General features: G+C 47.0%; 1 protein-coding gene across 3 annotated transcripts in view; it reads right to left on the minus strand.

Annotated features, from left to right (window-relative positions):
* Nucleotides 1-25771, minus strand: part of ADCY5 (adenylate cyclase 5) — a 165260-nt gene that overhangs the window by 68312 nt on the left and 71177 nt on the right. For all 3 annotated transcript variants that reach the window (XM_016941761.4, XM_024355615.3, XM_024355616.3), the window contains exon 2: nucleotides 323-472. In XM_016941761.4, the coding sequence (XP_016797250.2) occupies nucleotides 323-472 (150 nt within the window). The remainder of the gene's footprint in view (nucleotides 1-322; nucleotides 473-25771) is intronic.

Raw genomic sequence — 25771 nt, forward strand, 5'->3', positions numbered from 1 at the left:
GTGAGCAGTGTAGGGAGGGAGTAGGGGCCGTGTGGGGAGGGAGAGAGGGACCCTCTTGCTGCTGGGCTTGTTTGCAAACCACAGGGACGCCACATGGCTATGGGCACCAGGCCTTGGGCACGGGCCGGGTAGAACTCCCTTCCCACAGGGCCTGGAATGCTGGACTCTCTCCAGGGGAAACATTCCCCATGGGTTGGTCCCCTCCCGGGGAGTGGGGCTGGCAGCCGTAATAAGCACTGCCCGCCCTAGGCCAGGCGCTCAGCTGAGGTACATCTCAGGGCTCGACTCCGTTCCACTGTGCAAGGGCAGGGGCCTCACTCACCTGCTGCTGGTTCTCCCGCTGCGAGTGGAGCCGCGCCTGGATGCACTCTCGGGTCTCCTGGAAAGCCTGTCTCTGGGAGACCTCAGCCGGATAGTGGGTGCAGACACCCACGATGTTGGTGCAGGAGAAAATGAGAACATTGGAGACAAGCTGCAGAGGGAGAGAGGAGCACACCGAGCTCAGATCCTGACCTTCCTGGCCCCAAAGCGTGAAGCCCTCAGCCCCTGTCTCAGCAAACTCACACCTGGCGCTAGCAAACAAATGCTGAGGGCACCCCACACGCGGCCAACCACTGTGAGCAGCCGAGCATAATCTATCGGGCTCTCTGATGTCCTCAAAGCCAGAAGTTTGGCTGGCTTGTCATGGGATATGTCCTCTAAAGACACTGAATCACCTAATAATCATACTAAACATGCCTATAGTACCAGAAATTAAAAGGCTACATGTACTGTGACAGAGCTGTGTGTGTGCTGGGGGCAGGAGGGCCACTGCAAGGAAGGTGCCACAAGGGTGCTGGGATTTCACTTTTGAAAGTGTGATAGAGTCCAGTACAGGACAAGGGGCCACCCTCCCCCAGAGATCAGCTCCGATGAATCAAGGCTTCTCAAATCCCCTCAGGTCCCCAGAACTGTGCTAAATGCTCTAGGGAACAAAAGGGCAAGGCTGGCCAGTCGGGGTCCATGGCCACAGTGGGTCTCCACTCCTTCCTCCCTAGGCTTCTGGTCTTTCTGTTGCCAGCTCTCTGACAACCACTGCACCAGCCGGCCAGTGCCTGCCATTTCCCCCGCTCCCCAACAACTGAGATGTGTGTGTGGAAAAACACCACTGACCCTCCAGGTCAGCAAAGTCAAAGCTGGAATTCTTTTGAAGGGAATACTTATTGAAAAGCTAAGGGAAAATGAAACACAATACAACACGACACGGAAAGCAAGGTTATACGGTACATTCAGATCCCAGTGAGTGATGTGTAGGCAAAATTTCTCTTGGCAGGTAGAGCTCCTGGATATCTGAGTACATGGGTCCTGTTGTTGTCCTTGACTTGGGGCCACATGGAACAGAGCCACACAATGATGCTCCGGCTCCTAGGCTGTGGGGGCTTTGAGCTGCACCTCAGTTACTCCCACGAAAAACTTCCTTAGTCCCAGCTCCAGAAAAGGAGCCTGGGTCAGCCGCTGCACCTTCTGCTGTGGCTCCCTTAGCCCTCAGGAGGCCTGTGTTAGTCCCAAGTCCTGGGGTAAGGAGGGCACTTGGCCATTTGGATCCCAAAGAGTCTTGCTGTGGGACGTCAGCTGCCTGGCAGTGGCCCTGGCAGATGACTCCTACGCTCTTCTCTAGGGGCCTCTTGGCTCTCGACTCAGGTCTGCTTTCTACCAGAAGGCTTTGCCCACCACAGCTTTGCGATGGTCCTGCCCTTGCTCCTTGCTGAATGTGGTACCATCTTTCCCTGGAGACATCCCATGGTGTGTGTGCCCCGGTCCATGAAAAGACTTTCTCTTTCCCATTTCAGGCTCTTACTCCCTCCTGGCTGAAGAATGCCCTGAGCTCCCCATGTGTCTCCTGGATGTGCCTTCCAGGAAGGGGCAAGTTCAGATTTCTAGCTCCACTGCCTCAGACGACTACTGTTGCTGACTCATAACTCCCATATCCTTCCACCCCAACCACATCTATGCTAGCATCCCATTGCTGTCATTTTATGTAAACACATGGCATAGGAAAAGCCAACCTATTTATCATAAGGAAAGAAGACCCCTGCTCTTCAGAAACTTACAATCTACTTGAAGAGTGTTATAGATGGAATGTTTGTGTCCCCCAAAAGGACTGCTGAACCAAAGAATGGCTGGTTGAGCCCACGGCTTCTGGAAGATTCATCAGAGGCAAGAGTGCAGGAATGGGAGACGGGTCCAGATGCTGCCACAGAAGCCCAAAGCATGAGGGAACAAAGACCTGCGTGTGGCTGGGAGCCATTCAGGGCAGAGCTGACTCAGAAGGAAGAGCCCCTAAGACCAGGGAGAAGAAAGTCCAGGAAGAAAGAGACCATGGCCTGAAGTAGTAACCAATGCTGTGATTATGAAGTGAGACCCCAAAAACAGGCCTCTGGGAAGTCACTGGGAACCACTGGGAGAGAATAAGGAGGAAGAGATGAGGAAGTGAAGGCTGAGGGGTAGGCCACAGGGAATTCTGAAGGATGATCTAGTTAGAGGAGATCTGTGTGAAAAGAGAGGAAGGTTCTTGGTGATAAAAACAGGAGTGAGACAGGAGAAACTGGGAAGAAGAAGATGAGGAGCTAGCCTCAGACAGGCTAGTGCATCATGAAAATACTATACAACATGACCAAATGGGCTTAATCCCAGGAATGAAGGCTGGTTCAACTTCAAAAAGCAACCAATGTAATTTTCCATATTAATAGACTAAAATTAAAAAACTATATGATCATTTCAACAGTTTCTAAAACATCATTTGGCAAAATGCAACATACATTAATAATTTTTAAACTTACCAACTTAGGAATAGAAGGGAAGTCCCTTAATCTGATCAATAGCATATATACAAACCTACAGCTAAATTATATCAAACTTAATGGTGAAAGACTGAATGCTTTCCCCTAAGACCAGCAGCAAAGCCAGGTTGTTCCCTCTCGTCACTCCTATTCAACATCACACTGGAGGTCCTAGCCTATGCAATCAGACAAGAGAAAGAAACAAAAGACACACAGATTAGAAAGGAATAAATAAAACTGTCTCTATTTGCAGATGACATGATTGTCTATGTAGAAGAGCCTCAAAAAATTTTAAAAACTACCAGAATTAATATGCAAGTTTAGAAAAGTCATAGGATACAAGATCAATATACAAAAAGCAACCTACTTTTATATACAAGTAAATACCAATTGGAAGTAAAATTTTTAAAGGTATAGTTGGCTCTCTGTATCTACAGGTTTTGCATCTGTAGGTTCAACCAACCTTGGATCAAAACCCTCCGATATAGCAACTGTACATATTTTCCATCCATGGCTGGTTGAATCTGTGGATGCAGAACCCACAAATACAGAGGGCCAACTGTACTATGACATTTTATATAAGGGACTTATATAAGCATCTGAGGATTCTGATATCCCCAGGGGGTCCTGGAACCAATGCCCTGTGAATACAGAGGGCTGAGTGCACCATTTAAATAGCACCAGAAACCATGAAATACTTCAGTAGAAATCTAAAAAAAAAAAAAAAACTAACAAAAAATCTAAAATTGGTCTTTATCTAAGACCTGTTCACTGAAAGCTATGAAAACACTGATGAAAGACATTTTAAAAGACTTTAATAAATGGAGAGATATACCATGTACAGAAAAACACCACGTTCTGATGTCAATTTTCCCCAAATTGATACACAGATGCAACACAATCACAATCAAAGCAATGAAAATAGCCAAAATAGTTTTGAAAAAGATTGCCAATCAAGTTAGCAGACTCATACTACTCAATTTCAAGACTTACTATAAAGCTACAGTAATTAAAACAATGTGGTACTAGCATAAGGGTAGAAATATAGATATATGGAATAGAATTTAAGAGTCTAGAAATAAGCCTTTATATTTTTGACAAGGGTACCAAGACAATTCAGTAGAAGAAGAGCAGTCTTTTCAACAAGTAATCTGGGAAATCTGGATATCTACATGCAAAAGAATGAAGCTGGACTCCTTACCTCATACTATACACAAAAATTCACTCGAAGTGAATCAGAGACCCAAATATGAGAACTATAGATATAAAACCCTTAGAAGAAAACATAGGGATAAATCTTTATAACCTTGGATTAGGCAATGATTTCTTACATATCACACCAAACATACAAATAATAAAAAAAAATAAATTGAACTTCATCAAAATTTTTAAACTTTTTGTGCTTCAAAGGGCACTATCAAGAATGTGAAAATACAACCCACGGAATGGGGAAAATATTTGCAAATCATATTTCACACCTTTAGTTTTGACAAATGTATAAAAGCAATTACATGAAAGGAGTCTTTTAAAAAATCGTGATAGATCTTCACTTGTATGGCAATGAGTAAAAAAAAATGGTGCTAGAACAATTAAATATTCATATGATAAAAACAAACCTCACAAAATATACAAAATTAACTCACAATGGTTCAGAGGCCTAAATGCAGAACCTATCATACAAATTTTTAAAACAATGAGTACTATCACACACTATTAGAATGGCTGAAGTTAAATTAGATTAAAAATGGAAAGAAAAGAAGAAAGAATGAAATAACAAGTACTGGTGAGAATGCAGAACAACCGAACTCATACTTTCCTGGTCGAAATGAGAAATGGTCCAGCTACTTTGGAAAACAGTTCAGCAATTTCTCATCGAGTTAAATATGCACTTGCCCTATGACCCAGCAACCTCACTCTTAGGTATTTTTTTTCAAATGAAATGAAAAGTTATGTTCACACAAAAATATTTGCATAAATACTCAGCTATAAAGAGAAACAAATCACTGATACGTACAACATGGATGCATCTCAAATATATTATGCTAAAATGAAGGAAGCCAGACTCAAAAGCCTACAGACCATGGTTCCATTTAGATGTGGGCAAAACTGTGGGCACTGCACATAGATCAGTGGTTGCCAGGGAGCAGTGGGTAGGGCTGACAACAAAGGGGCAGCACAAGGAAACCTTTTGGGGTGATGGGACTGTCCTGTATCTTGATTGTGTTAGCAATTACACATCTGTATGCATTTGTTACACCTGCAGAACAATGCACTAAAAAAGTGAATTTTACTGTATGTAAATTATACCTTAATTAAAAAAAAAAAGGGCAGGAGTCATATCCAGGAGACTAATAGAGAAAATGTAAGCAGATGGCTGGACAGAGAAAGAGTGGCCTTCCCTCTTTCTGAGGCCAGAAAGAGAGGCCAGAGTCTATTTTGAGGCATGACCCCCAAAGCAATTATCAAGTGTCTGCTGCAACATCTCTGTACGAATCCTCTGGGTCTCTCCTGCTGTAATCTGACTCCTCCTATAGCCAGAAGTCCAATGGCAACAGACAGTGCAAATCCAGGTAAAAAGATGCGTGGTAACCCAATAGCCATCCAAATGGCTTTGCTAAGCTTAGTGTGCCTTGTTGTTCATCTCTCTTTCACTAAACACAAAACCAGGCAGGCAGAAAGAGGGTGCTGTGGTTTGAGGGTGGGGTCTTGAGCAAGGCTATTGGAAAGGGGGATTTCAGCAAGTTGGACCTGAAAGTGAAAAAGAGATTAATAGCTGCCTTACACACACACACTCACACCATCTGCCAAAAAAGCAGGAATCTGGGCACCAGGTCTTAAAGGGTGCTAAGGTCCCTGTGCAGATGCTCCGCTTATGAATAGTGAGGAGGTATCGGTAAAATCTGATGGAATTCTGCTTACATACAGAGGGAGTCTGAAGTTTAAAAATGATCCCACACCTTGGGGACAAGGAAGGTATGTCCAAATGCTGCCAGGCTCTCTTCTCCACTCAGTGATCAAATAATGAGCCCCTTCTTACACCCCCATAAAGACAGGCAAAGTAAAAGTAAGTATAAACCCTGTCCTTGTGTAAAGGACCTAATTAGTAAATAATAACAGATATCAGTCACTGCTGAGGCTTCACAACAGCAGGTAAACAGGGCCTAATTAAGGGTTTATTGGTTTTCCCTGTGCTGGCCTCACAGGACACATCTAACCACATGGAACACGTGTGTGTGTGTGTGTGCGCGTGCACGCGTGTGAAGGGAGTTGGTGGTATGGCGGAACACGTGACATATACCCACAGTACACCAAGTGGAATGAAAAGGAGACCCAACAATACAGCAGACTGCAGCCCTGGAGTAGCCTCAGCATCTGCTTTAAAACAAGCAGCCGGATGCAGTGGCTCACACCTGGAATCCCAGCACTTTGGGAGGCCAAGGTGGGAATATCACTTGAGTCCAGGAATTCAAGACCAGCCCGGACAACATAGTGATATCCCATATCTACAAAAAATAAAAATAAAACAAATAAAAATTCACCAGGTAGTCCCAGCTACTTGGGAGGCTGAGGCAGGAGGATCACTTGAGCCCAGGAGGTAGAGGCTGCAGTGAGCTATGACCATACCACTGCACTCTAGCCTGGGCAACAAAGCGAGACTCTGACTCCAAAACAACAACAACAAAAAGTTTAAAACAAGCCCTGCAGATGGATGGGGTCCGAGTGGACAAGGTCCAGGGGGTCCCAGGACCACACCAGGAGAGACCCCACTAGAGGGGGAATGTTTGGAATTCTATTCTCAGAGTCAAAACCAAGGGGAGATGCCTATGAATATTTAATACTTCTAAAACCCCAGCACTTCTGAAACCCAATCTCTGGCTGCCCGCAGGCTGCAGGTTTGATTTGAGCCAAGAGTGGGAAGTTACAGTGCTCGGTTTGTGCAGTGTCTCCTTGGGAAGACTCAAAGAAACCCCAGCCACTGGCCTCTGGCACTGTGATCGTTTCTGCCTCTCCTCTCTGAGTTTTCAGGCGGCTCCATGAGCCCACTGCAACAGGCTTGCTACTGGATAATCCTGGGAAAGGTGCAAGGCAAAGGGGAATGAGAAATGCATGGTTTTGGAGTAGAAGGAAATGAGTTGGAGACTAGGGTTGGGGAAGACCCCTGCTCAGTTTGCTCTTTTATGCGGTTCCTGTTCCCGGTAAGTCAGCTTGCCCCTTGCAATATGGTTCACAGGTGAATGGTGGTGGCTGTGGTGGGAATCAGAACTTCCCGGGGAGCCAGAGTTAGTGATGGGGGAGGGAGCAGGATGTTCAGTTAAATTTGAATTACAGACAACATGTACATCTTTTAGTATAAGTAGGTTCCAGGCAATATTTGGGACCTACTTATACTAAAATATATATATATATGTGTGTATATATATATATATATATATATATATATGTGTATATATATATATATGTGTGTGTATATATATATATATATATATATATATGTGTGTGTATATATATATATATATATATATATTCATTATTTATCTGAAATTCAAATATAATTGAGTGACCCATATTTTACTGGGCAACCCTACCAGGGGTCCTTTTCAAACCACACCTGCCCTCCCCCAGTCGTGACAACCCTCTCCCCAAGCTCCTGCCCACTCTTCCCTACTCCCTCTTCCAGATCTTCCTCCACCTATGAGGACAGAGTAGACAGACTGCAGCGTTTTCCGTGTGCATCAGAGTCTGCAATCACCCCGATGAAGTGCAAGCCAAAGAGGTAAGATCTGATTTTCCAAATCCATCCAAAGACCACAAGAGGCTGGACCACCTCAGGGACCCTGGGGGCAGAGAACCAGCTCCCCAAGCTCTGGGCAGTAGAAAAGGAGGAGAGGCTCTCTCCCGCAAGGTGTCCCCTGGCCCCAGCCCTAAAGACAGGCACAACTCCTTCCTGTTCTAGTCCTTTGTCGGTTTACAAACACATAAAACTAACAACGAAATGACTCCCAAATAAAAGAAGCTGACATCCTGGCAAGACTTCCTTCCTCCTACACTGGATTTCATTTGTCTTACACAGTGGTGGTGGGAAGCTCAGGGAACCTCAGTGGAACCCCATTAAGATATAATATAAAATAATTCAAGGAAGAATAATCTTAAATTATATACTCTTAGAAGGCATGTCGGCATGGCTCCTTGTACACTGCACCATGCTCAATTAGGTGCTTAATTTTTTTTTTTAACTATTACATACTTTTAACTGTTTTTCTAATCATAATGAGTGACACCTCTAAAATTTCTCCTTTCACAAAGAATCAAGATTGCTATTACGTGTTTCTGGTAATCAAAGCTGCATTATCTCTGCTTGGGGGCTTTTGTGACAAGGTCTTCTTTCAAGGAGGTGGCCAGTTCTATACTACTGGCTCTGGACAAACACCATCAAGCCCATCTCTCTGCTCACTAGGGTCCTGCCCAGACAACATCGCCTTTCTCCTCTCCTTTCCACTTAGGATCTAGCTGCTCTGGGATTGTCACTCTCCCTTGCTCTGGAACTCCCCGTCAAGAGCTTAGGATGCCTCCTGAGGGGCCTCCAGCCTCTGTGAACACCATTCTCTATGCCAGAGATCCTCAAATGATACCCTTAACATCATGACATCTTCCTACCCAAAAACCTGCAGGACTCTCCATTACCAGTAAGATAAAGTCCAAACTCCTGTGCTGGCATTAACGCCCTCTAAGTCTTATCATAGACCACATTCCCTGTCTCACACCTACCCCAGCTACTCACTGTGTCTGAAAAAAACCAACCTATAATACGATTCTAAAGTGTAATGTTTATTTAATACAACTTTAATGTTACTAAAATTAGAGCATGAAATATTGACAAATCAACAATTAGCATCTGCTTAATACATTTTAAGGAAAAACAAAATAGACTAGAATGTGAAGAAAGACAAATATCTAGGAATGATTGGGTACAGCAATATATAGTCTGCAAAACACTTTCTCACATGTAGTTCATTTCACCCTCATCAAATCCCTGTAAGATAAGCAAGTTAGGCAGCATCATCCCCCTCTGCCAATGAGGAAACTGAGGCCCGAGGCAGGGGTCCTGCCTTGGATTACACAGCAAGGAAGCTGCAGAACTGGGATCACAGCCATCTCTTTCTGAGCTCACAGCTCATCCTACTCTACTGTACTAAGCTGTTATTTATCCCAACCTAATTTAGATCTAGTTTTGTTTTATTCTATTTAATAAAGAGACACTCAACTTTCTCTCACCCTTGTCCCAGGCGCCCCAGGCCTTCTTCATAGATCCTGGTCACATAAAGTACTGCTGATTAGGGACCTACTCCCAGCCACTGCCAGATTCAATGAATGTCCTCCGGGGGCACACTCTCCAGGGAACTCATGGCTATGGGTGAGAAAGGCCCACCTGTCTCACAAAGCCAAGTCTTACTCTAGTGTAGCTTCCCTTCGTTATTTTTTATGGAGATACAATTCACATACCATAAAATGCACTCTTTCAAAATGCAAAATTCAGTAGTGTTTAGTGTATTCACAAGGCTGTGCAATCATCACTACCAACCCCAGGACATTTTCAACATCCCCAAAAGAAACCCCATGCCCATTAGTCACTGCCTATTCCCCACCCCACCCTCCCCCGGCTCCTGGCAACCATGAACCTACTTTCCACATCTGTGGATTTGCCTATTCTGGACACTTCATATAAATGGAAGTGAACAATAGGTGGCCTCCTGTGTCTGGCTTTTCTCGCTTAGCATATTTTCAAGGTTCATCCACATGGTAGCACACACAGGCTGAGAATCCTTTATCCGAAATGCTAGGGACCAGAAGTGTTTCATATTTTGGATTTTTTCAGATTCTGGAATACTTGCATATACATAATGAGATATCTTGGAGATGGTACACAAGTCTAAACATGAAATTCATTTATGTTTCATAAACACCTTCTACATGTAGCCTGAAGGTAATTTTATACAACATTTTAAAATAATTGTGTGCATGAAACAAAGTTTGTGTTAAGTACTTATGTGTGGAATTTTCCACTGTGGCATCATGTCAGAGCTCAAAATGTTTCAGATTTTAGAGCATTTTGGATTTCAAATTTTCAGATTCAGGATGCTCTCTACCTGTATCAGTATTTTGTTCCTTTTATAGCTAAATAATATTCCACAGCACAGATCTACCATATATTGTTTATCCACCATCAGGTATAGACATTTGAATTGTGTCCACCTTTTGGCTATTATGAATAATGTTGCTGTGATGAACATTCATGTACAAGTTTTTACATGGATATATTCTGTTTTCTTGGGGATATATCTAGGAGCAGAATTGCTGGGTCACACAGCAACTCTATGTTATTGAGGAACTGCCCAACTGCTTTCAATCACCTGCACCACCTTACATCCCCGCCAACATTGCATGGGGGTTCCAATGTCTCCACATGCCCTGCCAACACTTATTTTGTTATCTTTTTCATGATAGTCATCCTAGCAGGAGTGAGGATGGTATCTTATTGTGGTTTTAATGCCCTTAAATTTGTAAAGCAAATAGCAACAATTACAAGGGAGAGAATGTCTTCTATAACTTGCACAGCTGTGCCTTTAGAGAGAAGTGGCCACATTGTACATTTTATGTTTTGTTATTTTTAATTACTTATTCCTAGGAAGACCCCACGCTTTGCGCAACCGGAGAGAAATAACAGCTTTCATGTAATAGTGCTTACATGAACAAGACAAACACTGATTGAGTGCCTAGCACTGGGAAACCATGCTGCTGGCCACCTTGCCCTCTAGGACTCCAGATCTGGTGGGGAAGTCAGACAAGGCACGGAAGTGGTTGGGAGGACATAAACTCTGCAGGCTCCACAACCTCTATCCTCTATCCTCAAGTTAATTTCATAAACATTCAGTTTGCAAAGAATATGCCAGAGGAAATACCCTTAATATACAAAGTATTTTGCCAATTAACAATAAATGGGTAGAATTTAACAACAAAAAAAGGCTGGGCACAGTGTCTCATGCCTATAATCCCAGCACTTTGGGAGGCTGAGGTGGGTGGATCATGAGATCAGGAGTTCGAGACCAGCCTGGCCAACATGGTGAAACCCTGTCTCTACTAAAAACACAAAAAATTAGCTGGGCGTGGTGGTGCGCACCTGTAATCCCAGCTACTCGGGAGGCTGAGGCAGGAGAATCACTTGAACCCAGGAGGCGAATGTTGCAGTGAGCCGAGATCACATCATTGCACTCCAGCCCAGGCAACAGAGCAAGATTCCTTCTTGAAAAAAAAAAAAAAAAGGAATTGAAGAACAAAAAAAAAATGGGTAATGTGGATGAATAAGCTATTCAAAGTAAAAATACAAATGACTTATACATGTGTGATATCAAAAGATGTTAACCCTTACTAGTAAGCAAAGAAATAACAATAAAAGCAGTATTTTACCTATTAAAATAGCAAAGCTTTCTTTTCATAGTAATAATATTGGCAAGAATGCAATGGAATAGGCACCCTCCTACATTATCAGTGGGAATGCAAATCGGCATAACCTTTCTGGAAACCAATTTGGCAATATGTATGAAGAGCTTTCCAAATATTCATACCCTCTGACCCAATAAGTTAGTCCCCTCCCAGGAATCTATGCCACAGAAACCTCAGTAGCTTGAACAGGGCTTTATGTCCGAGGATGATTATAAAATTTAACAATTAGGAGCAGCTAAATGTTGAAAAACTAGAGAACAGTTAAATAAATTATGGTGCTGTCACCAGGCGCAGTGGCTCACACCTGTAATCCCATCACTTTGGGAGGCCAAGGAAGGAGGATCACTTGAGGCCAGGAATTTGAGACCAACTTGGGCAACATAGTGAGACCCCATCTCTACAAAGAAATAAAAAATTAGCCGGGCATGGTGGCATGCACCTGTAGTCCCAGCTACTTGGGAGGCTGAGGTGGGAAGATCACTTGAACCTAGGAAGTCAAGGCTGCGGTGAGCCACGATTACACCACTGAACTCCAGCCTGGGTGACAGAGCAAGACTCTGCATTAAGATGAAATAAAATAAAACTTTGGTGCTCAATACCCTGGAATATCTCAAAGCCTTTAAAATGTCTTATTTAAATAACATTCAACATTGTGGGAAATTTTCCAAAATACAATGTCAAGTGGGGGAAAAAAAGAATATGAAATTGCATATAACTCATGATCCCAATTTTTCACATGTATACATTTCAAAATGTTAACAGTGATGGAGTATCTCTAGGTGGTGGGATGATAAGTGCTTTTTTACTTTTTTTCTTTATACCAATGAATACTCTCCAATGTTTCTATTGTACATATTACTCTAAAAAGAAATACTGATAAACTTACATAAAGAAAGAAAAAAGTACATGCTTGTGCTGTGAGCACGGCTGGCTGAAGAATCTTCTCTTCTGACAGAAGAGATAAAATGAGAATGAAAATGCCTGTAAAACCAGAGAGAATAAGTCAAATGGGAAAAGAGATTCAAAATAGAAAAAGGAATCATGTCTGGGCAGTGGGGACCAGGACCCTTCCTGGAGAAGTGTCTGCAGATGGGCAGGACCTGCCCAGTGGAGGGGCATACAGGTGATGCAAACAGCATCAATATGGATGGGGCAGAGGAAGAAGAGTCCAGGGCTACACTGGGAACACCAGGTACTCACTGCTGACCAGAAGCAAGGAGAGGACTGGCCAGAGATGAGACAAGGGGGTTCATGGCCAGATCATGAAAGAATTTTTTCTATGGCAGAGTAAGGAGCCAGCACATAATCTAGGAGGCATTAAAAACTCTTGATGGCCACATTTACAAAAATAAAAAGTATATTCATTGCCCAAATTATAAAATGTACATTCATTATGGAACACTTCGAAATCATAGAAAAGGAAAAAAAAATCAATTATCACCCAAAGAGAACCAGTATTAACGTTTCCATTTATTTCTTTTACTTCCTTTTTTAAAAAATCTACTTATGGCTTTTTGTTTTTGCTTTCATAAAACTGTGCTCTTACTGTTTGCATAATTTGGTATCCTGTGTTTTTCACTTTTTTTTTTTTTTTTAGATGGAGTCTTGCTCTGTTGCCCAGGCTGGAATGCAGTGGCGAGATCTCGGCTCACTGCAAACTCCGCCTCCTGGGTTCAAGTAATTCTCCTGTGTCAGCCTCCCGAGTAGCTGGGATTACAGGCGCCCACCACCATGCCTGGCTAATTTTTGTATTTTTAGTAGAGACGAGGTTTGTATATTTAGTAGAGATAGGGTTTCACCATGCTGGCCAGGAGGTCTTGAACTCCTGACCTCAGGTGATCCACTCACCTTGGCCTCCCAAAATGCTGGGATTACAGGCGTAAGCCACCGCGCCCGGCCTTCATTTAATATTGTAACGTAAGCATGTTCCCCTGTTATTACAACTTCTAATGCTGCCAGCTTTCAAAAGGGAAATGTGATCACAGCAGAACTTTGGGTAGATTAAATTGACAGCTGGAAAGGAGGCAGTGAAGAGGAAGATGCTAGAAGTAGAGAGACTAAAAGAGGGCTGTGGAAATAGCACAGACAAGAAGCACCAGGGGCCTGGGAGAGGCTGGAGCTCTATGAAGGGAAAGCAGAGTGGCCCCCAAGCAAGGCATCTGCAAGGAGTATTTGAGCCTGGGTGACGTATCTATGGGAAGAAGAGAGCTTCGGTTCCTAATCCACTTAGGGGAAGTCCGGGAGGAGCTGGCTTTGGAGTGAGTGGGTTATGAGTAATAAAGTGTCACAAAAGCTAAATGCAAGAGTAGGAAAGTCAACAGAATCAGATGTTGTGGAAGAGGCTGAAAAGAGATGGATAAGCAGACTGGGTAGAGGAGGAGTTGAGCTGTAAGGGGTTAAGTCATGAGGTCATGAGGGGACGGTGAATGAAGGTGACTCCGGATGTTTGGCAGTGAGGGGACAGCGAGTGGGTCACAGCTTGAATGAATACAGCATGGAGGTTAGGAAACTTGATTTATCCAGAGGCAGAGGGAGGGGAGGGGCCAAAGAGGTAAATGAGGACAGCACCGTACTTCCCTGCAGAACTGAGCTGTCCACCAGGGGAGCCACTAGCCACACGTGGCTAGGAACATTTGCAGTGTGGCTGGTCTGAAGTGAGGGGTGTTGTAAATACAAAACGCACTGGAGTCTGAAATTATTTTTTATTCATTACATGATAAAACGATATTCTGGATATATTGGGTAAATAAAATATATTATTTAAATTACTTTCACCCATGGGTTAGTTTGTTTTCTTTGTTTTTACTTTTTGGCCCACTGGAATAGCTGGAAGGATATATGTGGCTCTCAATATATTTCTGTTGGACAGCACTGCTGTTGTACAAAGGGGAGGCAGGACAGGAGGGACCTGGAGCATAGTGGATGAGGGACAGATCCCAGGTTACTTGCAGAATATCAAACTGCTGAGCCATTGGTGGCCCACCTTAGGCCCACAGAGTGATCTGCCTCCTTACTTCCCCTGAGGGGGTCATTCCCAAGGGCTCAGATTCATCTGCCAAGCTCAGGGCCGATTTCAGATGGTACACCCAGCACAGCCACTCTCTGTGGCTTTCAGAAACATGAGATGTGGTGACAGAAAAGGGAAGGGGGGCTGGAGGTGAGGCCCAAGGGATATGGAGGTATATGACAGGGGCTCAGGTATGACGACTGAGGTATCTAGGACAGTCTAGAGAAGGGTATCAGACTGAAAATTCACTTATCTTACACACCACGAAACTTGGGGCTTGGGGAGAATATACGAATTTAAAACCATGGGGAGGAGGGCATCCTCAAGAGCAATGAATGAACATCTAGAGGCAGCACAGTGTGGAGAAAGGCCTGGGAACTTAGGTATGAGTTCTCAGCCTGGATCTGCAAACAACAAACATGTGGCTCTGGGCAAGTCACCTTTCCTCTGGGAACTTCAGCTTCCTCATCCATAAAAGTGAGAGGCAGTGGGTGATGGCCAAGGTCTTTGCCACCTGGGACAGTCCATGGAGTGGCCACAGCCTGGGCCTCTGGCTGCTCAAGCAGGGACAATTTGCATTCCTCTCTAAATGGAGATGCTACTTAGAAAGACTTTCAGAGAAATCCCTGATTTCAAATCTTCTGCCTTCCATTCTCCTGCAATGCAACGGAATGCTCAGCATTGCAGCATATAAGCTACAGCTTTAAGAAGGCCTGTCATACCTGGAAGTCGTACAAAAGTCCCCCATCCAACCGTGCTAGATCCATGGGGAATCCCAGAGGAAGCCGGAGTCCTTCAGAATCTATGCCAGGCCCCGGCCCCCACCTCATCTCCGGACCAGGCGTGGGAATCACACATACAAAGCAGCAGAGAAAGGCAGACACGTTCCCATACAAACCAAGGACATGAGCTGGGGCGGGAGGACAAGGAGAGGCTGGCATGGCGGGAGTACCTTGCAAAGGTTTTCCAGGGAAGCTGATGATGCTTCACCCACCCACAAACTGCTTCTCCTGCAGTTCTCTGACCTCTGGGATAAGGAGACGTTTGCTTTGAGGCCTGGCAAGAAGTTTTGTGGGCTAGAAGTTTATTTATCCTCCAAGTGCAATCAAGTTGCTCTCTTCCAAAAATCTCATCTTGGAGAATAATTATCCCCACTCCCTCAAGCTCTCCCACCCTCAGCTTTCTCCTCCTCTCCCGGAATATCAGGCAAACCTTCATTGTTTCCTGTGAGTAGTGGTGACAGCTGAGGGTGGTGCCAGCCGTGTAGGTGGAGGGAGGGGGCTGACGAAAGGCTGGAGTCAGATTCAGGGGCGGGAAGAAGGAGCCCACCTGAACTCGGAGTTCTGGTTCCCACCCTACACAGGTGAAGTGCAGCTTCCCTCGTGCCTTCCCCCATCCCCTAGCCTGATCCACTCATGCCCACATCTCCTCCCTCTTTCCATTCCTCACCTCCGGGGCTCATTTTAGGTCAGCAGAATCCAGAAGAAAAAAAAAACACCAAAGAGAAAATGAAACTGCCACCAAGTGCTTACCTTACCTCCAACTGAGTGCGGAACCTAGACAGGGCCATGTCTTCCGTGGGACAGGCCTGGGACCTACCCAGCACTACACAGGCTGCCCTGTGGGGATGGAGGGGACCATGGGCACCTCAGCAGGGATCCAGGGGCCCCAGAGATTGCCTGGGGGAGACAGGCAGGAAGATTCAGTGAGAGGAGTGCTATGCTGGGGAGTCAGGAGCCCCAGGGGCCAGTCCTGTGACTCGGAGCCAGTCATGCAACCTATAGGAATCTGAATGCGCTCATCTCTATAATGGAGCTAATGACGCCTGCTAATAAGACACCAATGCTAACACTGTACAGGTGTAAACCAACACAGGCTGGGTCTAACAATGCCATTAGAGATCTGGAGGGCTGAGAAGTAGATGGGAGGCCAGGCATGGTGGCTCACGCCTGTAATCCCAGCACTTTGGGAGGCCAAGACGGGTGGGTCACTTGAGGTCAGGAGTTCGAGACCAGCCTGGCCAACATGGCGAAACGCTGTCTCTACTCAAAATACAAAAAATTAGCTGGGCATGGCGGTGCGCACCTGTAATCCCAGCTACTTGGGAGGCTAAGACAGGAGAATCGCTTGAACCCAGGAGGCTGAACTTGCAGTGAGCCAAGATGGCACCACTGCACTCCAGGCTGGGTGACAGATTGAGACTGTCTCAAAAAAAATTAGCTGGACATGATGGCACATGCCTGTAGTTCCAGCTACTCGAGAGTCTGAGGTGGGAGGATTGCTTGAACCCAGAAGGCAGATGTTGCAGTGAGTTTAGATGGTGCCACTGCACTCCAGCGTGGGTGACAGAGCAAGACTGTGTCTCCAAAAAAAAAAAAAAGGTACATAGGAGCCAGGCCTCCTCTGCTCACTGTTGTGTCCCTATTATCCAGGACAGAGGCTGACACACAGCAGGCCACAATAAATTCTTGTTAAATGAATACATGGATGAAAAGAAAATTGAAGGCTGCAGGGTACCTTTAAGGCCTTGAATATTCCAACTCACAAGAGAAGACAGTCCCAGACCCCCAGTTGCCTCTGATGGTGAGCATCAAACACAAGGTGGGAGATGGGCTACAGGGTCTCTGCTATGGTTTTGAATGTACCCCAAAATTTAATGTGTTGGGAACTTAATCCTCAAATTCACAGGTCAATTGGAGGTGGGGCCTCTGGAAAGTAATAAGGATTAAAGTCATCAGGGTGGGGCCCCCATGATGAAACTGGTGGCTTTATAAGAAGAGGAGAAGAGACCTGAGCTAACGTGCACACATATGCTCTGTTTCGCCATGTGATGCCACCCACCACATCATGATGAACAAGAAGGCCCTCACCAGGTGCTGTCACCATGCTCTTGGACTTCCCAGTCTGCAGAACCATGAGCTAAATAAACCTCTATTCTTTATAAGTTACCCAGCCTGTGGTGTTCAGTTACAGCAACAGAAAATGAACTAAGACAATCCTTACCTGCAGGAATGCCCAGGCCCACATCAGAATTAAATGAAAGATGAGTGTGGTACTAACTGCCATGGCCACTAAGCATTTGGAGATGGTTTCTATCAGGGAGATGAGACATGAAACAAGTCTGTGTGTCCCTGTGAGTGTCTGGGAACTGGGAGAGCTGGCCTGAAGTATTGGAGAGTCCCTTATTTGCTGGCTGACCTTGAGCATATCACTAGGAAATCCCCAGAAGAGATTGAGTCTATAGGAAAAATGAGCTAATGTGCAAACGAGTCTCTTGGAAAGGCCTGGTGAACAGCAAGAGGCCTGGATTGCTGCAGTGCAGCCCTTCTCCTCACAGGCTGGGCCAGCTCAACAAACTCCCCTGCTCTCTGGGTCCTATGAGGTTTCTTTCTATGTAAAATGGGAGAATGTGACCAAACAGCTCTCAGCTGCTTCCCAAGAGCACTGACATCCTGAGGACTCTGGGGAGTCTTATCTGTGATGTGATTCAGTCTCCCAGAAAGAAACCAGGAGATTCTGCCCTGGTCTCCACTCTCTCCTGGCTGTGCTGCTAACAAGGGGGTAGGAAGGGTGACCAGAATTGGCACCACGGCCACGGGAAGCACTGACTGCCTTAATTCTTGGGGCATGAGGAGTAACAGTGTTAAGTCTTCTCTCCCAGGGCCAGTGGAGGCATGACCTAATGCCAAAGGGTGAGCCATGAAACTCAGCCATTATGATAGAAGACTATAAAAACAGACAGTGGGAGGAGTGGCAAATGTTCATTTGCAGACTCACCTGCCCTGCATACTCCCTACGCCCCTGGAAATATATTCTCAGTTTGAAGTCCAAGTGATGGACTATAGATTATCACACCACCGCCCCCTTTAGAATAATTAAGATTAACCTTTTTATTTAAAAATAATAATTTTTAAAAGGCTGTGGCAGAGACTGTAAGTTGTCCAACTAAATTCCTTGCCCTGTTCTTCCCAGGCAATACACAGTCACTGGGCACATGGCTGCCCAGCCACAGACAGCATTTCTCAGCCCCTCTTGCAGCAAGGTGTGGTCATGACTATGACAGTGGGGTATGAATGGAAGTGCTACATGCAGCTCCCATGTCACCTCCCATCTCATTATCAAACACGTTCTTCTGGGCTACAACATAGATAAGCTCCAAACCCAGCTTTGACCATATGAATGAGGATAATGTCCTTAGAAGTGGTGGAGCAACCCCATGGAACTGAATCATCCTACCAACCTGGACCCCATCACTTTGAGACTATGACACAAGAGAAATAAATTCCCATCTTCTTAAGGCCACTGTATTTTGGTATCTCTTTGTTACGGCAGCTTAGCCTTGACCCCAATACACCTGCAAACAGCAGAGGTTTCTAGGTCTGAGTATCAAGATGGCAAGCCCCTATCCCATCCCTCCCTCCCCTTTGCCCTCTCCCTTCCTCCCCCACTTCCTCCTCCTCCCTTCCCACCACGTGCTCTGGGGCAGAAGGGAGAAATCACAACACACAGGGCACACAAAGCCAAGGGAAGGCAGGATGAGGCTGGAGGTGTGAAAACACTAAGGCCACTCCAAGAATGGTTGAAGGCATCTGAGCAGTGCTCCTGACAAGACCTGGGACTAAGCCCAGAAACCAGAGCAGAGACAAAGCAGACAGAGGGGCTGATTCTCAAGACGGAAGGAAGCACAGTGGCCGGACTCTGCACGGTAACAAACAGCGGCCCAGAGGAAAGAAGGAGTGAGCTCTGCAGTATCTCAAGAAGACGAAGCATGCTGTGGGGAAAACATGGGATCTGGTTAGGACCTGGTATCAAAGCTCCAAGTTCACATCCTTTTTCCCCTGTGTGGTGGTGACTGAGTAACTTAACCTTAGTAAACCTCAGAATCTTCTCCTACAAAATAGGGATGATACTATCTACTTCTCAAGGACTGTGTAAAGATTAAGATGATGGACTAAATAAGGCGATAATATAAAATGTCAGGAAAGCAATTATTCTTCCACTGCCTATCTAGGTTTAGTAAAAGCAAGAAACTGAGAGCTCCAACCAATCAATCGCAGTCCCCTGAGGAGAGTGGAGAAGATAAGAACATCAGCAATTTGTCAACTGTCTTGAAGCACCAGGCACAGGCCTGGGTGCTTTACCAGAGTACTGTCTCCCAGGGGAAGTGGCACGCGGCCGGACCCAAGCCGGGTTCTGGTCTTGAGCCTCGGGGCATTGCACACGGCAGCCGGTATCTCTCAGCCAGGCCTGGAGGATGGGGCAAGAGCTGGGGATGAGGCTGCCACTTCTGCACCCATTGTGGGCAATGCCTCAGGGCACTCCCCATCAGCAGTGAAGGCCAGGCCAGGTGTGGGTAGCATGGGATCTGAAGCTCAGTTTCCTGCCTGATTGTCCCCCACCCCCACCCCTGCATATCTACACAGTGAAGGGCAGAAAAGCAAAAGGTGCCCCAGGGCCTCCCCTCAGGGATAGCTGGGCCCTGGGCTGCTCCTAAGCCAGATTTGGGGCAGCGGAGAGGGGAGTGAGGGGATTTGAAGAAGGTGGGCAGGCGAAGTCCCTGGGGTCTGCAGTGAGCACAGAGGAGGGCTTGGGGGCTTGGGGCCCTGCCCCACCTTCTGCTGGGCCATTATGCAGAACCTTTGCCTCTTAGCCCCTTGTTCATTCAGCTGGTGTTCCTCTGCACTTGCTGACACTGCACTTACTGCTGGTCTTGTCCAGGAGCCCTTGTTGTCTCCTGAAAGGTGAGCCTCCATGCTGGCCCAACACTTCTCTCACCTCAATTTGCCCCATGTTCTCTGCTCGAGGGCCCTAAACATTGATGCTCGTAATCCTAGCTGCCAAAGGACAGGCATCCATCAACCCCCAGCCCCAGGGACCCCCTCACCTCTCTCCCAGGACTCAGAAGCAGCCCACACTGCTCTGATCCCCAACACATAAGCAGAGAATGACATTCCCCAGGATGCAGGAAGATCCAGGGAAACATCACAATGCCCAATTGGGCAGGCTATCAGCCCACACATGGCACCCACATCCTGAGGGCACCCAGGCAAGGAGATAGGAAAGTGTCCCTTTTCCTCCCTATTTGGAGGAAGCAGCACCCCTTCCCAGAGGGAAAAAGCCCCAAGTCCTCAGAAAGGCAGACTGGAGTGGAATTTAAGCCCACGACACCAGATGCTATTCCTGGCCACATGCCTAAGATGACAGAGCAAGAGTACCTCAAGAGGAACACACATGCCTGCCTCCCACCCCTAAAACCACTGGGTGCCTGTGCCCCACACCAGCAACAAGGGCAGGTAAGCCCATCTGGGCAAGAGGCTGGCAACAGGATCATTCCTGAAAGTCAGCTGTCAGTCAAAGTCTGCACCAAGGAAGCTGCTATGAGAAGAAACCCTGGGTGTGTCCTTTGTACTCTGCTATCCTAAGCAAATGACCACTCCGTTAAAAAATCAGCATTGGCAAGTCTGAACGTGTGTCAACTGGTTTTTAAAATTTTTTAAAAGAAGGCCACAGCTACAGCAGAAAGTAGAGCCAACAAAGCCACCTTTGAACCCAGACAAGCTGAACCCTGACAAGCAGAGGAAAAGGCAGGGATACTGCGAGAGGTGGCAATGCAACACTCAACCACCTGTTCTCTCCTGCCCGGTTAAGGTTCTCATTCACTCTAGGAATTATCCACAGCAAACCATTCCTCCAAAGCCAGCTAGGCTGGGGCCAAGTCTCACGGAGCTGCCAGTACCTCCACAGCACCTAGCATGCAGCAGGTATTCAATAAGTGTTCGAGTAGGAACAGGGGCACGCAAATCAAGTAATGACTGGTGTGTCCCAATCACAGCCATTTCCAGGCAGCTGGTATGTACATGAGGAATACAGACTGATCTGACTTCAGCATGAGCCAAAAATAATGAAGAGAGGAAGTCTGCTATAAATCATCTAGCGCATTTAGAAGTCCTCTGTCGCTGGGCATTATCCATGCCATTGGCTTTCCTGCTTAATGCAGCAAACTGGATTGATACCAGAGGGATGGAGAACTCTTCTTGGAGTCTCCAAGTCTCAGCTGGGCTGCCCCAAGAGCCAAAACAGAACTGGAAGGATGAAGGCCACAGAAGGGACAGATTCTCACGCCCCCATCCACAGGGTCTCACAGAAACGACTCCTTGCCCTGAAGGACGCTGGGGAGTTAGGACAGAGGTCCTTGACAAAGGAGTGAGTCAGGTCCCTGTTGTGAGCACCCCAAGTGCTAGCACAAGTCACTTAAGCTAAATTGCTCTTGTCAAAACAAGCCCTCTGCCAGCACTCACGAGGCTGGGCCCGGCTTTCATCACCGACACTTGCTGAGCTGTGGAATTTGGCCAACAGGCCAGAAGCATCACGCCCCCCCCCCACCCCCCCGCAGGTAGCAGAGGATCAGGACTGGCTAAGCATAGGCTCTGGGCTGGAGCTCTACTCCCATTTCTACCACAGGGTGATTTGGCAACCTTGGGAAACATCTCTTTACCTTTTGGTTCCTATAAAATCAGGATAGGGCTTCCGCATATTCGATGGAGAAGTTTCTAGTGATCATATGGTCAACTCCCAAATCTCCATATTAAGGGAGGCAACAGTACATGGGCAGCACCATGGGACATAAGCACTCATGGTTAAGGTAGAAAACACAGGAGAAACCACACAAGTGGATGCTGAAGAATGACATGGCTAAGTTCAGATTGCAAATGCCTCTGTTGGCCAAAGAGGTCAAGACAGGCATCAGGGAGGGGGTAAGGTTTGGGCTGGGAGCTGAGTAGGGTTGGGGTGTGGAGGGGAAACTTTTGAATGAAAACAACAGTCCTCAAAAAATCACAGCACAGGTGGGGCAGTGAAGAGGCCACCATAGCAGGATCAGAGAGTGACAGATGATGAAGCTGCATCAGTCAAATGGCCCAGATGGTGAACCACTGTCTGCCAGGATGGGAAGCTTGGCTTGGTCCCACAAGCAATAAGGAGCCACTACAAGCTGGTGATGGGGGTTGTTTCATGATATTTAATAACAGCTACTGTCTACCAGATGCTTACAGTGTGCAGGTATAGCCTCATCTAATCCTCGGGACAACACTATGGACTGGGTGTAATTAGAATTCTCATTTTACAGACAAAAAGAAAGTGAGGCACAGTGAAGTTAAGCAACTCGCTCCAGGCCACACAGCTAGGAAGTAGTGGCACTGGAACTTGAACCAGGGCCAACTGACTCTGAAACCCATGGTCTTAATCACTGTGCTACACTGGCTCCATCCCAGAAGGAAGAACTATTTGTCTTCCTTGGCAAAAGGGGGGCAGCAGCATCTGTCTGGAGGCTCGGTCTGCAGACTAGGAATGCTGCTGCACTCAAGAGACGGGGCTGGGGCTGGGAGGGAGGGATGAATCCAATAGATTCTATAAGGGAAGTACTGGCAAGATTTGGGACTGACCCACCCAAGCCTGGGGAAACTTGAATGTTTATGGAGACCTTGACAGAGACGGAAAGTTGAGAAGGACACCAATTATGGGGCACATGATGAGCTCACACTGAAGGGTTGAGAAGTGCCCATCAATGGGCACTCATATCTCTCCTTGAGAAGTTCCTCTTCTCCCTCTAACTTAGACTTCACCTGCAGCCCAGGTCTTCACAAATTACCCTCCAGAGGAATGAAGCCTCTCACCATCTGTCAGCCCCTTCACAGGCCCCATCCCCTGGTGACACCTCCACCCCTGCCCCCAGCCCTTTTTCAAGGGCAGCACATCTGTCCCGAGGAGAAAGGGCTGGGATCTGGTTAGTGTCGGCTCACTGCTGAGAAGTTCGACGTGGAGGACTCATTTATCTTCCAGTCTGTGTGTGTGAAAGTATGCATGAGTGTGTCAAGAACCTGCAGATATAAACAGCTCTGCCTCAGAGAAGGAAGCATACTCTCATTTTTCCTCAGTGGACGACAAACAGAGATAAACCAGACGCTAAGTTTTCTCAGGTCCTGTCGCCAGTAATCTCAGCCAAGGGGGCACTGGCAGGGCATGCTTCCTGAAGACTCTGGGACCCAGTGGTCCTCAAGGCATCACCCCAACAGCTCAGTGCACCCTGTTTTTGGGCTCAGCCACCAGTCTGGGGCAGGCCCCCCATTCCCAGTTCTCAGAGCAATCTGGAGAATGAGGGATATTTATAATCCAAGGTCAGCTGGTGCCATCTTGCTTCTTGGGAAAGAATGTCTCCAGCTAAGAGTCTGCCCCAAGAATGCTCGAGGGGTCAGAGGGACGAGAGGTCTCCAGCAGGCCAGTCATTCTAACAGCTTATTTCATCCTTCAGTGTTTCCTGAGGGCCAACTGTGCTGGGCACTCTGGCATGTGGGGATGCTGGATAGGGCATTTGTGTAGCAAGTGGATAGCTGAAAGGCTGGGCAGAGTGACCACGAGGGCCTCATTTAGCCCTGGGTAGTGAATGCCTGTTCACCTGTCCATGTCAGTATGTCTGTCCTACTATTCTAGTGATTCTTAGGTACGCACTGTGAGGAAGGCAGCCCACAGTCCCAGAGCTGGGACTCCACGCGAGCCTTTGGAGCATGGCGGGAATCATGGTACTGATGGTGATGAGGAGTTTTAACCCAAAAGCTGTTGAGAGCATGTGTGCAGTAGCCCTGAAAGGCCTTAATCCGCCTGCTCACCAGGGCAAAGGCTGCCCGGGTGCAAGGGAGACTGGAGGTCTGCTGGGCAGTCCTGCCTGTTTCAGCGGGATTGTGACTAAGGCAGCCCTCAGTTTGGGGGCCCACAGAATTGAAGAGCAAGGAAATGCCAAGAGTGTAGCTGAGATGGCCACAGTTAAGCTAAGGGGCTACTGCACACATGCTCTCAACAGCTTTTGGGTTAAAACTCCTCATCACCATCGCTGCCATGATTCCTGCCACGCTCCAAAGGCCTGCGTGGAGTCCCAGCTCTGGGACGGTGGACTGTCTTCCTCACAGTGAGTGCCTAAGAATCACTAGGACAGCTAAGGGGTTCTTGGCCTTCGTGCATTTGTAAGAGAAATCAAAATTTCTTCCAAGGAGGAGCATATGTTCTTTCTGCCCAAGGCCCAGGGTGGTCTCCAAGTCCAGACTGTATATTTTTGAGAAAAGTGTCATTAGAAGGAGGGGACACCTATTCCTAGAGGTCTCACCCCACTCAGGGCCTCAGGACACTGTCTGCTGAGTGGAAATCACCGCCAGCCAATGGGCCACCCTCCTACTATGTGTGTGCCCACAGAGGCCCAAAATAAATAACAATGAACGCCTCAACCTTAGTCCCAGCTGGCCCCAGAGCAGAGTGGCTGGGGTGAGTGAAGATGATGAACTGGCCAGAAGGAGGATGAGAATGGGGAACAAAAGTCTGGGCAGGCAGGAGGGGGAAACCAGGGCGAGCCCTCAGCAAGACCAGGCAGGAAGATTACTTTTCACTGAAATAGTCCCAAAGCCTAATTTTAGACAATAGTTCCTTTCTCCACTAGCATTCTTCCAAGAACTAGGATTTGTATTCAGTGAACTCCTGTCATCCCCTGGGGGAAGCTGCATCCTCTGGTGTTTGGAGTGCTTTTTCTCTGTGCTGAGCCAAACAATGAGGAGATGTGCCCCAGCAAGAAGAGGGAAGGCTCAGCTCCAGCCCTTCTAAAATTGCACGCGTGTTCTCCGCCACACACACACACCTGTCCACCTCCAGCTGACAAGCGCACAGCAGACAAGAGCTGGAGCTCCACACAGCAGCCACGATGATCTTCTCAAAACACACATCGGATCATGTAAACTGCACTTCCTCTCCCACTTCAAACTTTGATAGAACTTCCAAGTCTCTTGGAATAAAAGCTCCTTAATTCAGCTCTCCGGGCTCGAGTCATCTGGCTCCTTCTGCTCTCCAGTGTCATCTCACACCACTTCTTGTTATCACTGCCCCTGGCTCCAGTCCCTGCTCCATCCTAACAGGGCTTCTGCATGTGCCAGCCCCTCTCCCAAGAAAACCCCACCCCACCTTTCTTTGCCCAGTTACCTCCTACTCTTCCTGTGGACTCAGCCAATATTCAGTTCCTCTGAAAAGCTTCTCTGACCTCTCAGAGTGGCTCCCCCCACAACAGCCATCATAGGCCCACACCTCCCTCCCTCTGAGTGCTGTGGTCAGCCACCATTCTATCATGACCAGTGTGATTTTCCATCAGTGTGCAACTTCCCTGCTAGACTGTGAGCTCCATGAGGGCAAGGCCTGTTCTGCTCACCACCTGGGGAAGTTGCATCCTCTGGTGTTCCAAGCATGGAGTGCTTTTTCTCTGTGTGGAGGCAAACAAGGAGACATTACCCAGCACGAAGAAGGAAGGTGCTTAGCACAATGCCAACCTGGTGAAACCCTGTCTCTACTAAAAATACAAAAATTAGCTGGGTGTGGTGGTGTGTGCCTGTAGTCCCAGCTACTCGGGAGGCTGAGACAG

The sequence above is a fragment of the Pan troglodytes genome, chromosome 2, assembly GCF_028858775.2.
Source record: "Pan troglodytes isolate AG18354 chromosome 2, NHGRI_mPanTro3-v2.0_pri, whole genome shotgun sequence".
Classification (NCBI taxonomy): domain Eukaryota; kingdom Metazoa; phylum Chordata; class Mammalia; order Primates; family Hominidae; genus Pan; species Pan troglodytes.